Below are 14,924 nucleotides of genomic sequence, written 5' to 3'. Positions count from 1 at the left end.
TTTTGCTTTGCTATTCCATATCTAAACTATGGAGGAACCGTGGGAAGACTCTTGGCTCTCAGAGCCGCATATGGACATTTATCTTAAACTTAAAATGATTCTTGAACAACGATTTGTAAATTTTAGCTTGATTCAAGCTCAAAAAGAACTGAAACACTTCCTGGCATGGTTGTTTAAGAACTTTTTCTATGTTTCTTGGGATTTAATTCTTACCAAGGGCTTTTGGAAAACCGTTTGGACACAGTTAATACTGGAGTCAAAATATATGCCGATGGAAGAATATTTTCGTGAATATTATTTAGTTACCGAGACTGTTGAGCAATGTCAGCTGTGTCTTGGCGAAGGGAAGCCTGGCGCAGGGACCGTGCGGCCCAGGCCACGTGCACCGAGCGCTCTGCGAGCAGCAGCGAGGCAGTTCCCGCGTGCGGGCGGAGCCACGCGAGCCGCAGTGTCGGTGGCGGAGCGAGGCGCGGCAGGAGCAGCGGGACCCGGCGGTGCCCGCATGGCCCCGCGCAGTGCGTGGTGGAGCGAGCCCCGTGAACGCCCGGCCGAGAGAGGCGGCGCGCGGGCGGCGGCTGGCGGCGATGGCGGTGGAACGGAGCCGCGCCCAGCCGAAACGTGCGCTGGAGCAGGGCGCGGGGGAGTCGTTGCTCGGGGGCCCGGCCGAGACGTGGGTGCAGCGCCTGGCAGCGGCAGTGAAGCTGCGACCAGAGGAGGCGACGCACGGAGAACTGAGCGGCGCGGCCCGGCCCGGCCCGCGCAGCCCCGAACGCGACCCCGGGAAGAGCGCGCAGGCACCAGCAGCTCCGACAATTCCAACACGGGAGCGACCGAAAGAGAGAGCAAAGACGCAGCGAGACAGAAAACAGCAGCCACTCGGAAAAAGGAAAAGATCATAGTAACTAAGATCTTAGGGATAGTAAAATGGTATAATGTTAAGCAAAATTATGGTTTTATAACAAGGTGTGACAACCAGCAAGACATATTCGTGCATAGAACTGCTATTAAAAAGAATAACCCTGAAAAATGCATCCCAAGCTTGGGAGATGGAGAAGTCGTGGAATTCAAAATTATACGAGGTAGAAAAGGGTTACAAGCATCGCAGGTCACTGGGCCTGATGGTGTTCCTGTAAAAGGCAGTACATATGCTAAAAATCATAGTCATGTTAGACAATATCTCCATTGTAAGTCCCCCCTACAGTCTCCCTTTCCTAATCCCACCTTTCCCTTTTACCCTATGTCCTATTACCCCCAGTGTATTCCCAATCCGTTTTTTCACCCATGGTTTCCCTCACAAAACCATGCTTTTGCCAACTGTTTCCCCAAAAATCCCTTTCCAATGCCGAGTGGGGGATGAAAAGGGGGAGGGAAGAAGTTAAACCCTCTCCTGCCTCAGTTTCCCCACAAAGCATGCTCAGAGAGTTCTGTCTCCTTTCTGTCAGCCCTAAGATGTTCCACAGAATCTGTTTGGACATTTATAGACTCAGGAGGGTGGCTTGTTTTGTTTTGAAACTGTTCTTGTTATGTTTATCCAGTTGTTTTCATTCTCCTTTTATTAAACGGGTGAGGTGTTGGGGTCCCTCCCCCGCCATGTAGCCCTGGGAGAGGGGCCCTGAGGGGACAGACACGGGGTTTCCCTGCCCCTGCTCAGCCTCGTTCCCATTGGTTGGTTTGTGTTCCCTGCGCGGGCAGAAGGTCCCGTGACTGGAACAGTTCCTCGGCAGAGCTCCGGCCATGCGGCTGGAGAAATAAACATCTCTGAAACATCTAGCAAGAATCTGTCTGTCCATATATATTTCCTTTCCACGGGACTCCTGGTTTGATATATGCGTGTTGCAGTATCCCCACTGCAACAGTATAAAGGTTTCACAATGAGTCCATAGTTGTACATCCATAATCTACACCATCCTGTCATTCCCAGAAAAGTTCTCAGTTCTTTGGTTGTAGTTGGCCAGGGCATTTGACAAATTTCCTCTTTCCTGTTGTCTCCCAAGGCTCTCTCCCCTCTTGCCAGTTCATACCCCAGATATGTAACTTTCTGGAGGACTAGCTGAGCCTTTTCAGGAGAGACTCTATATCCACTTAGTCCCAGAAAATTTAAAATACTTACAGTCTAGTTCTTGCAGTCTTTACGGGTCCTTGTTGCTATTAGTAGATCATCAACATACTGCAGGAGTGTACCTTCTCTAAGTGGCGGTGTCCAGGCTTCTAGTTCCTTGGCTAATTGATTTCCAAATATCATGGGTCTTGAATCCTTGTGGCAATACAGTCCATGTAAGTTGGCTTTTTCTCCCTGTTCTGGGGTTTTCCCATTCAAAGGCAAAAATTTCCTGACTGCTTTCAGCTAATGGCAGACAAAAGAGAGCATCTTTTAAATCTAAAACTGAAAACCACACACAGTCACTTGGTAATTTTGTGAATAAAGTGTCCTCAGGTTCTGAACTAATCAATAACTTTCATTTGGCTTTTGTACTGGTAGAATTGGGGTATTGCAGGAAGATCTACACTCTCTCAACAACCTCTGATTAATAAATTTAGTAATTATTGGTTCTATTCTTACTCATGTTTCATGCCTTAGTGTATATTGTTTAATTGACACTGGTTGTGCCCCTTCCAGTAGTTCAATAATTACTGGGGGAGCCCGTTTTGATCTCTCTGGAATTTCAACATTTCCTACTAATGGGATCACTTGATTTGTTATTTTACTATCTATGGGTATTTCTCTTCCCTTTATCTAACCTTAGTGGTTTAACTTACACTTTAAAGTCCTAGTCAAGTATCTTCAGGAGGCTTCTTTGGTTGTAGCTTCTTTCTACAGTTTTTGTTATAATAATATTCTTACTCTGCTGTATAATTCTATACATTATGAAGGATTAGTTTTTATGATACAAAACTAACACACAAAACATTTTCATACAAAATGTTCTCATGCAAACATATCTTTACATTAGGGCTATGCTCTGTTTTCTAGGAGACATTGTAGCACTCTTGTCATTTAATCTTGACACAAACTACAAACTGTGGCTTTATTTTTGGTGGGATTAAAAATGAAATGAATTCTCTTTCAAACTTAGTTTTTTTGGGTTTTTTGGGTTTTGTTTTTTTTTTTTTTTTTGCCTTCATCTCATTCTGCACCTACAACTGAGATTGCAGAATGTGCTATAAATAGGAGGGGTGAGGAAAAGTTAAAACATCCTCTTAAGACATGAGATTGAACAGCACTTTAGTTTGAGAGCTGGTAGAAGGCTTTTCTGTATCCCTCTTGGTTTAGGAAGGGGGATTCAATCATTTCTCATGTAGCATTTGCTTGTGTTTTGTCAATATTCTTTAATTCACTAATTAGAAAATCCAAAAAATTTAGCCAGATTATAATAATTTTGAAGCCTTCTGAGGCAGAACCGGGAAGGTTAGAACATATTTGTAGGATTTCAAATATGTATAAATTCTTATACCAACTCTCAGGATAATATTGGTTGAGACAAATGATACATCTATAAGACTTTAACCACACCATTTTTCAGTAAAAAGACCAAACAAGTTAGACAAAAATTAAACTCAAGAATATGTAGAATGCTTTAACTTCTATTTGATCTCTCACCAAGTCACTTGCAATGAAAACACAAACAAATTACAAACATTAACCAACTGACAATGCGAGCAATTATGGTGACACTTTAAATGTCATTGGTTTTCATACAGCTCCATCTCATGTGTTGGTAGATTCTTATAAAAGAAAAGTGAAAATTTGGCCCACTAGACCGATTATTAAAAAAGAAGTAAAACTTTTTGGGGCTAACACAAAGTGACAGTGAAGCAATGATTATCACATTTAGATGTGATTTTGCTGCTTGCAGTTTCCTTGCTCTCAAACTTCTTTCTTTATCTTTGATGTCGGGACACTTGACATTCCTAGAAAAGAGAAAAGGAACAAACTTTCCCCCTCCCCAAAAAAATGAAAAATATGTCTGAGTGAAACAAGAGTTTAATTGCATTAACTTATTCAAGTGGAGTTTTAGTTTTTATTCTATGAAGTGCTTGTGTCACCACTTTGATTGTCTCCCACAGGTTTTCAGTGGGGTTTCTTCCAATTGATTCTTCAGTGGAGGGAGTGAGACTGCTTTTAAGTTTTGCAAGAGTTGCAGTCTGTGAATCAGGCATTTGGATTGCCTTTTTTTTTTTTTTTTCTTTCTTCAGGGTTTTAGTAGGCTTCTGCTTTTCGCCCCGGAGCAGTTTGCCTTATCAGTTTGCTCTTTTTGTTCTAGTGATTTTCCTTTTGGACAAGATCAAGTTCGGCAGCAAGCAATGCTACTGCCTAAAACCCCCTTCTTTCTCCTTTTTTTTTTTTTTTTTTAAAAACCAATCACATTTTTAGCAATCAATTATCTTTTAGTAACCAATTGTTCTTTATCTCATTTTTTTTTTTTTTTTTACCAAGTCCACCCCAGGAGTAGAGAGGTGACTAACAAATTAACCAAGGAAGGACAGCAAAACCCCATAGGTTTCTCTACAGCCCCCGCAGATGAGGCTGCATGACAAATACCTGGGCCTGCACAGGGACAACACCATCCCCACAAGTCTGCAGCTGCAGAATTGGCTGCAGGATTAGAATCTGCCAATTCTAGTTCTCCACAATAAACAACAGACTGGTGGCGAGGCTCCCCACAAGATAGGAGCTCGCCTCAGAACTGAAACCTGCCAATTTTGGCTTTTCACAACAAAACACAAAAGGCACAGGGGCATGGGTCCCGTCCAAACAGGAGCCTTTCAGCTCTGCACAAGCACCACATAACAGGAGCTTTACAGCTCCGCACAAAACACCGAGCAGAAAAGGGAACTAAACACCCAAACCTATTAATCACAATGTCCACAATTCTTACAACTTCTGCCATCACCTTTGCCATTGCTTTCGCCTTTTCCTCATCTCTTACTTTTCTAACCAGTTCCTTTCAGATTTCTCACTATTCTCTGCCACTCTCTCCTTACTCTAACATTATCTGCACTTTCATTTTCTGCCAAGTTTTTTTATTCTTGCTCTTTCTAGTCTGATACCAAGCTCTCTCCTCTGGCAGCTTGGACACCACCCACTCCATCTAGTAGAAGTACAATACCACTTTCTCTCACAATTAATACATGCACACAAATACAAGCTTCACAACTGTTTTCATACACTAAACACGGGATTTCAAAAGGGAAATCAGATGGAGCTACATTAGAAAGGCGTTGGGGGTCTGGATGTTTTCAATTCAATAGCTAAAATCTTTTCTCCTCTAAAATCTGCCTCTCTTCGGACAGTAAGGTTGAATTCCAAACCCACGGTTTATATGATTTATCCTCATTCACTCTTTGCCAAACGCTTCGCTTTTCTCTGGCCGAGCCCGGCACCGGGGTACGGAACCGCAGATAGAGCTTCCCACTCACTTCGCACTTTGACAGCACGTCTCATCCACTCTCACTCACACAGCAGCAGAATAGCAACAGACAAAACACAAATAGCCGTACAATAGCACATGACAGCAGGGTCCAACCCCTTAAAGGTACCTTTCACAGTGGGGTCCAACCCCAGGGGGTCCAACCCCTTTAAAAGTCGGGGTCCAACCCCTTAAAAGTACTTTTCCTCTTGCCCAGGACTAATTTTGGGAGACCCAGTCTTCCTCAGGACTTTCAACCCACCCTCAGGGACTCAAACCCTGGACCTGCAGGTATTTCTGTGTTTAAAAGGAATAGCAAATACCTTAATTTGGTGCAGATGGTCCTTGTCTGCCCCCGCTGTGAGCCAAAGGACAGCTGAGCTCCCCCTGAAAATTCAGGGTCGCGACTGGGAGGTCTGCTTACCCCTGGATCTGGCAGCCGGGCAGAGGGTCCCATCTCGGGGTGCCAGATGAATCACGCCACAACCGGGCCAGGAGACACTTCAGAGACAGAGTCAGAGAAGTGGGTATTTGCTTTATTCGGCGCGCCGGGTGTGTGGGGATCGCTCCTCCAAACGCACACACACCGGTGCTCTCTGCAACACAGTATTAAGGGTTAAATTATGAATATTCATCACATTCCTTGGGACAGGTGTGGTTATACAAATTATTTCTCAGAAGTCATTAGCATATGGGCCACGCATGCACTGTGTGTCCTGGTGGTCGTGCTGAGGAAGACCTCTCCTCTTCCTCGGGGGTCTTTCTGATGAAGACCAGTAGTCATCCTCCCAGTGAACTTTTCACCTTTCTCCCTGGGCATGCGTAGTCCTTTGAGGAATGATTCAGCAGTCTCTGAGATTATCCTTGTCCCCTCTATCTTGACAAGATTAGGGTGAATTCGGCTTCTCAGGCTTTGTAATTAACATCTTCTGCCTGAACTAACATTTGCTGTCTCCCAATAGTTAACTTGTGCTTACATGAGTTAGTTATTGACTGCCCCTTCTTCATTAGTTTTACAGAGAGCTTGAGGACTTGGAGCATCTGATTGAGCCGATTAACCCACAGGGCCATGGCCAGCCCACAGGGTTTACAAGTGTTGCACAACCTTCGAAACTGCTCTCTGATTAGCCAAGCCCTTGCCAGTGACATCAGCCAGCTCACTTTTCATTAGCTGGCTGGTTCCTGGGACTGTAGGACTTCTAGTGAGATGCTTAACCCTCTCGATGCCGCACGGCCGGCCCGGGGATTCCCTGCAGCCTGATGACAGGACCACACACCCCTCACGTAGGAGGGCGAGGGGTCGGTGATGCGAATCGAAACTTGGAGAGGCTGTGACAAGGGAGCCACACGGGAGACATGAATCCCCTCGTCTCGCTCCCCTTGCATCATCGCCCTTTTAAACGGGCACGCCAAGGCACTCAGACTAGCACGCGGTCTGGGGAAAAAGCACAGGGATTGGCGAGTCTGCCGCCTGGTGGACACACCCTCCATGCAAAAAGGCTCATCTGAGTCAAAGAAGTAAGAAGGTAAACGGAGTTGACTTGTGCTGTCTGTTGGCCGATCAGGGAAGCTCCGAACCTAACGTGATGGGATTCGTCACGGCTGTTCCTGAGCAGGAGTGCGCGGGGCAGCCAGCAGTTTCCTCTCGACTAGCGGCCGTGCCTCGGCGCCATGCAGGCAGCAAAACGCTGTTCCTCAGCACTTCCCTCCATGTGCTGATTGCCTGATGGGGGGGAGGGGTGGGGGGGCGAGAGGTGAAAGACGAGCTGTAAGGGAAATCTGAATTTTTTTTTCCCCTCACGTTTTCTTTCATTAAATGTCCCCCAGTGAACTACTCGAGGTTGGTTCCGGCAGCTGTGTTTCTGAGTTTTGTCCCAGTGGCACGCTGCCCAATACTGGACTAACCCTCCAGCGGTTGGCAGACCATGGCTTGCAACACTTGGTGCGACAGTACGGCAGGCCCCAAGGGAGTGTATTGAGGTGCCACCTGTCCCCCGGGAACTTGGCAAAGCACAGCCAGCATCGGAAGTGGGACTGTGCAAGGCAGCGCGGGGCTGCTCCCGTACCATGTCGGTCGTTGCGTACATGGACTTCGTGGCTGCCCAGTGCCTGGTGTCCATTTCTAACCGCTCGGCCATGCCCGAGGCAGCACAGTTGAAAGGGCCAGGTGAGGAGCAGGTGGGGAAGGATCTGTGCGACCCCCGTGACGCTTGGAAGGACTACTGCACCTTGGTGACCATTGCCAAGAGCCTTCTGGAGCTGAACAAGTATCGGGCCCTGCCCGTCCCTTCTGTGTGCAGCGGCAACGTGGAGAGCCCAGACGAGGACATAGGCTCTGACAGTGACGTGACCACAGAGCCCGGGTTGAGCCCGGCACGCGACTCAGCACCAGGGCAGCGCAACACCGTGCCCCTCAAAGAGAAGTTAGTGTCTGAGAAGCGGCACAAGTGTCCCTACAGCGGCTGCAACAAGGTCTACGGGAAGTCCTCCCACTTGAAAGCACACTACCGAGTGCATACAGGCAAGCCGCGGGTGCACGAGGAAGGGGGGCGGGGCGCGCGGGAGCTGCTTGATGAACCCTCTGGGAATCATTTGCCACAATATCACTTATTTCCCCTCCAATGCTTTGCGTGGGGACCCTGTGAAGGGGGGTCCCGTGTGAGCCCTACATCGGTGGCACAGTAAATCTGGCCGAGATCTCTCAGGATTGTCTAAAATAGCGCGGCTTGGTCGGGTGCTGTGTTTGCCAGGCCAGCGGCCGTTAAACAAGCTGCCTACCACCACGGGGAGTGAGAGTGGGGCTGGCTGCTGTGAACGGGGCTGCAGCAGCGGGACGTGGCTCGTCCTTCCGCACCCATGTGGGCTTCCCGAATCCTCAAGGGAGAGTCCAGCTCAGCTCCTCCAATACTCCTGGTGTGAAAGGGCCAGCAGTTAATGGAAAAAAAACCCAAGGAAGAAAAAGGCAGGGAGCAGAAGAGCAGGTGTAGTGGTTTGGTCCAAAATACTCATTACTGTTTATCTTCTGTGAGATAAGAATTAGGAGAAATGCAAAGCAGGCACCAAACTTGAAAGAATATAAAGAAGTTTATTAACAGACCTAAAAGAAGGGAAAGAAAAAAAAAATTATACCATACCTTCAGAACTCTCCTCCTCCCCCCACCTTCCTCTCTTCTCCCACTGACAATGTAAAAAGACAACCCTTAAGATGTTCAGTCTGTTTACCACTTCCATAATAACCTTGTTCAGTCCAATTAGAAAGAGAAGTCTCTTCTTGCTCGTGCTATGAAAACATTATCACAACGAGACAGCCGCCCACTTCCAAATATTGTTCAGTCCATTTAGGAAGAGGAGTCTCTCTGCTCGCATGTGAGTCCCTTCCCCCGACTTGCAGCTTTTCCCGCAACTGCTTTCGAGGGTCCACTCTTGAAATTTTTGGGGTACAATTTTAAGGTTGAGCTGTTCAGAAACAAAAACAGAGGCCCTTCTCCTTCCCTGGGAGCAAAGGGTCTTCCTCATCTTCATCTTTAGGACTATCTCTGGGAGCATCTCTAGGAACTGAGGTTTCTCCTTTCCCATTTGGAGCAAAAGTCCTCATCTGGTCCATCTCTCCCTGTCCAAACTTCTCATGAAATTACAGCTGCGTCAGCATCTGCCTATCTCAGCGCAGGTGCTTTTGCTTGTGAGTTGAACACTCCGCCCCCCATATCTTCATGAAATTACAACGGGATACTCTGATATATCATAGCTTCACAACAGACTTTCAGCTTTAAGCATCTCCTCTTTCTCTTCCCTCAGGTTTTCAGCTCTTCACAGCACTAAAAGGGTTAATCTCACCTCGACCTTGCAGCTGGAATTTTGCTTATCGCAGTGGAGAGGGGGGAGAGCCAAGCCACTCCGGCTGCCCACAGCAAGGCAGTGGGAGGGGTTCCACGGGTGGAACAGGCCCATGGCTCCAAGATGGCCGTGGCCCGGCCCCCACACGGGCCCCACAGCCACCTGTCCCAGCACCGGAAACGAGAGAGAGAGCTTGGGGGAGGGAGTTTGTCTATTTGTAAGTGTGTATCACAGAGGCGGTCACAACTTTAAGTGGCTTAAAGACTTGTCCATATTCAAACTGGCCAGCTGATAGGTTCTGTCAGGTCATGGGGAAGCAGTAAGCAGAACATCACTTCCAAGACTCAGCTTGCTAACCTATGACAGCAGATCTTGTGGAAAATCTTGTTAAATCTTTTTTTTTTTTTTTAAAGGTAGTAACCTTTGGAAAGTGGAATACACTTTAGGTAAATGGATCTGTTTGAAGAGAAACTGACAGTGACATATTCCAAAATTACTGTGTATCTTTTATTTATGAGCTTCTTGAATTGGACTTTCTGATCCAGTGCCTCAGTACATAACTTTTGTAGTTATGTGACAATCATCTTCATTATAGATGATGTGGTAGATTAACCTTGGCTGGCTGCCAGATCCCTACCTAGCTGTTCTCACTTCCTCTTCTCAGCAGGAGAGAGGGAGAAAATAAGGTAGAAAAGCTCATGGATCAAGATAAGGAGAAGGAGATTGCTTCCCAATTACATTCATGGGCAGAACAGACTCTACTTGTGTTGTGGTTTGGTCCAAAATACTCATTACTGTTTACCTTCTGTGAGGTAAGAATTAGGAGAAAAGCAAAGCAGGCACCAAACTTGAAAGAATATAAAGAAGTTTATTAACAGACCTAAAAGAAGAAAGAGGGAAAAAAAAAACATACCACACGTTCATAACACTTCTCCTCCCCCCCACCTTTCTCCATTCTCCCACTGACAATGTAAAAAGACAACCCTTCAGATGTTCAGTCTGTTTACCACTTCCATAATAACCTTGTTCAGTCCATTTAGGAAGAGGAGTCTCTCTTGCCCATGCTATGAAAACATTATCACAACGAGACAGCCGCCCGGGTTGGTTCTCTGCTCGCATGCGAGTCCCTTCCCACGACTTGCAGCTTTTCCCACAACTGCTTTCGAGGGTCCACTCTTGAATTACTGGGGTACAATTTTAAGGTTGAGCCATTCAGAAACAAAAGTTCTCTTCACCCATCTCTGGGAGCATTTCATCTCTAAGAACAGAGGCCCTCCTCCTTCCCTGGGAGAAAAGGGTCTTCCTCATCTTCATCTCTAGGACTATCTCTGGGAGCATCTCTAGGAACTGAGGTCTTTCCCTTTCCATGTGGAGTAAGAGTCCTCATTGCTTCCATCACTCCCTGTTCAAACTTCTCATCAAATTACAGCTGCTTCAGCATCTGCCTATCTCAGCGCAGGTGCTTTTGCTCTCAAGTACAAGTTGAACACTCCACCCCCCCATGCCTTCATGAAATTACAATGGGTACTCTGATACATCATAGGTTTACAACAGAATTTCAGCTTTAAGCATCTCCTCTTTCTCCTCCCTCAGGTTTTCAGCTCTTCACAGCACTAAAAGGGTTAATCTCACCCAGGCCTTGTGTTGGGGTCCCTCCCCCTGCCATGTAGTCCTGGGAGAGGGGCCCTGGGGGGAGGCACAGGGTTTCCCTAGCCCCTGGTCGGCCTCGTTTCCCATTGGTTGTTTTGTGTTCCCCTGTGCGGGTCCCGTGATTGAACAGTTCCTCGGCAGTCCCTGGCCATGCAGCTGGGAAAATAAACATCTCTCTGAAACATCTATCAAGAATCGGTCCATATATATTTCTTTTTTACGGCCCTCCTTTTTTGATACGCGTATTACAGTATCCGCACTGTAACAGCCTTGCAGCTGAAGTGTTGCTTATTGCTGTTGGTCACATGACCTTTGCCGGGCAGCGGTGGGCAGCTTTCGGCTGAATCTTGGCTGCACTGGAGAGGAGGAGCCGGGCTGCTCTGTCTGCACAGAGCAGGGCTGTGGGGGGGTCGCAGGTGGAACAGGGCCCATTGGCTCCAGGATGGCTGTGGCCTGGCCCGGCCTGGCCTGAGCAGGGCCTGGGCAGGGCCCGCCAGCCCCCACACGGGGCCCGCAGCCTCCTGTCCCAGCGCCGGAAACGAGAGAGCTCTGCCCGGGGTTTGTCTATTCTTAAATGTGGACCACAGAGGTGGTCACAATTTTAAGTGGCTTAAAAAATTGTCCATATTCAAACTGACCATCTGATAGGTTCTGTCAGGTCATAGAGGAGCTGTAAGAACCCCTTTGCAAGAACATCACTTCCGGGACTATGCTTTGCTAACCCGTGACATGAACCCATGAAGATTAATTTAATTAATTGCCAATTAAAAATAAGAGTAGGACTTTGAGGAAAAAAACCCAAAATTTTAAAAATAAATAACAACCTCAAACACTAACACCTAATTCTTCCCAGGTTTACCTTCACTCCTTCGTTCCTGGCTTCTCTACCTACTCCCCATCCCTAGTGGCACAGGGGGGGATGTAGAAGAGGGGTTGCAGTCAGTTTGTAACTGTCATCTCTGCTGCTCCTTTCTCCTTACACTTCCCCTTCTCTAGCGTGGGCTCCCTCCCACAGGATAATGTCCTTTGAGAACTGTTCTAGCATGGGTCCTTTCTGTGGGGTAGAGTCCATCAGGAACAGACTGTTCCAGCATGGACTCCTCACCTCAGGTCATAGTTCCATCAAGGAATCTCTGCTCAGGTGCCTGGAGCACCTCCTTCCCTTCCTTCTTCACTGACCCTTGTGTCTGCAGGGTTGTTTACAACATATTTTCTCACTCCTCTCTCACAGCTGCTGCACAGCATTTTTTTACCCTTTCTTAAATATGTTATCACAGAGGTGCTACCAACATTGCTGATTAGCTCATATTTGGCCAGTGGTGGGTACATTTTGGAGCTGGCTGAAACCATCTCTGTTTGGCACAGGGGAAGACCCTGATACAGGCGACCCGTGCAGCCCCCTCCTCCCCCACTACCAGAACCTTGCCATATAAACCCAGTGCAGATGTTTACTGCAGATATTGGCTGTGGCAGAGCAGCTTTATAAAAAGATGCTGAGCATGTTTTGACTGTAAGGAAATCCTTGCTATTTTTCAGAATATTAAGCTCTGAAAGAACACAGAGGCAAATTTTCTGCTCATATAAATTAGCAAGTTTCAGAGACACTAATGGCATTTTGCTCACTTGCAATTGTAAAGATATTTGGCCCATTTTCTAAAAATAAATCAGTCACCCTGGGTTAAAAAATAAAATCTATCCTGCTGTTCTTTGAAAGGATGTGTATTTGATAATGCTCAACTACTGTTTTTACCTTTTTGAAGCCAGTTTTAATTCATCAGTTTTGCAGTCTGTGTTTTGATAGCCCTTAGTATCTTTGTTTCATGCCAGGGAAACTGGATATTTCAAGATCCTAGTAATGGCTTGAGCACTGAAGTTGTGTTGTATGTTGGCACCATACTTTGTCTCAGTTCTGGGCTATGTGAAGTGAACTGTTAAATCTTAGCTCCTTGCTAAGGAAGGTCATGTCTCCCATGCACAGTGAAAAATTATACCTTTTGGCTTTTGTTGGCAGAGCCTCTCAAGCAGGTGAAGGACCAAATGAACTTAAGGGGAAAAGTTCAAAAGTATGTGACTTAAAAACCTGTGTCAGCCCCACAGACTCTTCATGGAAGACACTTTCTTCAGGGACATAGGTTACTTTGGAAAATTATACCATTAGTTTGACTTGTACTCCCTAGAGGATTTAGCCCCTGTCTGTCGCGGCGGAGTTGGATGCTAAAGTGCCGCGACCTTCCCAAAAGCGTCTCCAGGAGGAAGCCGTTCAGTGCAGCCACCACACTTGCACACACATGTACACATACACACACCAGATAGCTGGCAAAGAAGTCCGATGATTTAGGAGCAGGAAGGGTCTTCGCATGGGGTGCTACGGGAGGGGTTTATTGCAGCCACACTCGTGCAAGGCTCCAGAGAAGTAGAGCCAGAACAATGAGGGGTCCAGGGTTATATAGGGGAGCGGAGAGAGCATCAGGGACCAATGATCTGAGGGCAAGGGGCAGTATTAAGGCGGGGTCAGTGTAAGGGAACCAATAGGGAAACTCTGAGGGCGTGGTGATGTGGCGTATAAGATAACAAGGAGTGGAGCAGCCAACGGAGCCAACCAGGGAAGCAGAACTGGGGTACATTAACATAACAGAACAGAGCATTCTGGGGGAAGCTTTTTCAGTCACCCTAACCTAGAAAGGAACCTAGGACTTGTCCTACCATAGGACTCCCTTCGTTCCTTGTCCAGCAGGCCCACCAGCCTCCACAACTGTCCATGTGGAATTGGCTTCTCTGCTCAGCTATTCCTGTTATCATAACTAATCTCAGCTGAGATGACTTTTTCACAAGGTCTTCATTCATAAGACTGTGTTCTTTAATACCAGCAAATCTTATTTCCTCTGGTTCTGCCTACCAATTAAGACCATAGTAATTGTAGACTTTTTAAAAATTTCTCTAGTGTCCTGGTTCTGGCAAGGATGGGGTTAATTTTTGCAGTAGCCAGGAGAGGCATGGCTAGGACCCAGATGTTATTCTATACCACCTCACATAATTTTCTGGGGATGGGGAAGGGATCTCTTCCTGGTCAGGGTAGCATGGCATGGGTTGGGTATTGTTGGGCTCTGGGTGGTGTAGTGGTGAGTATTTGCATATGAATCGATTGCTTCTCTTGTACACTTTTGTTATTAATATTGTTTGTTTTCTTATCTCATTGCTGTTTCCAGTAAATTGTTCTTAACTCATGATCTTTACTTTTTGTGCCTCCAATTCTCATCTCCAGGCCAAAACAGGGGAGGGGGGCATGGTTTGGAGTGCTCTCAGTGGGAACACTAAATTGGAGAATACCACTCCTAAACCAGGACATCTAGATTAAAGGGTTGTGTATGAGTAAGGAACAGCATGGATCAAAGGAAATACACTGCCACATGCTTTATATCTGTTTTGTAAATGACTTCTTTTCTGAATTTTGTATATTGGCAGTGATAGTAAGTGGTAAAGTAAAAAATTAATTTATCACAGAGGGAACATGTTACAAGTTATTGCTTTAGTGCTGTCTGAATAGGGCATGGTCAAATCTGAACATTGGCTAAACTTCTATTGCTCTGACTTCCCTGTTCATTTAGCTATATTTGTATTGCAAAGGAAGAGACCTGGAGCTGGTTATCTACCTATGCCCTACTAGGAGATTTGTTATATGCTTGACTGAAGAGGTCAGGAGGATTACTGGATGTTATTCAGTGGTGGACTCTGTTTAGGTGGAATTAAGACTGTCTTCATGAGCAAGAAAAGAAGATGGTCAGTTCTGACCTTTAAATAACCTCACTACGTGTTACAGTGGGGGTGCTGTAACACGCATATCAATCAGTGAGGCCCGTGGAAAAGAAATATATATGGACCGATTCTTGATAGATGTTTCAGAGAGATGTTTATTTCTCCAGCCGCATGGCTGAGGATCTGCCGAGGAACTGTTGCAATCACGGGACCCGAGGGTCCTTGCCTGCGCAGGGGAACACAAAACAACCAATGGGGAACGAGGCTGACCAGGGGTAG

The 14,924-nt window shown here is 46.6% G+C and overlaps 1 protein-coding gene across 1 annotated transcript in view; it reads left to right on the top strand.

Moving 5' to 3' along the window:
- The first annotated feature begins 7,475 nt into the window (after positions 1 to 7,475).
- Positions 7,476 to 14,924, top strand: part of LOC116437408 (Krueppel-like factor 9) — a 30,031-nt gene continuing 22,582 nt past the window's right edge. The window contains exon 1 of the mRNA XM_032095068.1: positions 7,476 to 7,929. Within this exon, the coding sequence (XP_031950959.1) occupies positions 7,476 to 7,929 (454 nt within the window). The remainder of the gene's footprint in view (positions 7,930 to 14,924) is intronic.

The sequence above is a fragment of the Corvus moneduloides genome, chromosome W (assembly GCF_009650955.1).
Source record: "Corvus moneduloides isolate bCorMon1 chromosome W, bCorMon1.pri, whole genome shotgun sequence".
In the NCBI taxonomy this organism is placed as follows: Eukaryota; Metazoa; Chordata; class Aves; order Passeriformes; family Corvidae; genus Corvus; species Corvus moneduloides.
The sequence above is the reverse complement of the archived record's forward strand: the minus strand, read 5'-3'. Positions and strand labels throughout refer to the sequence as shown.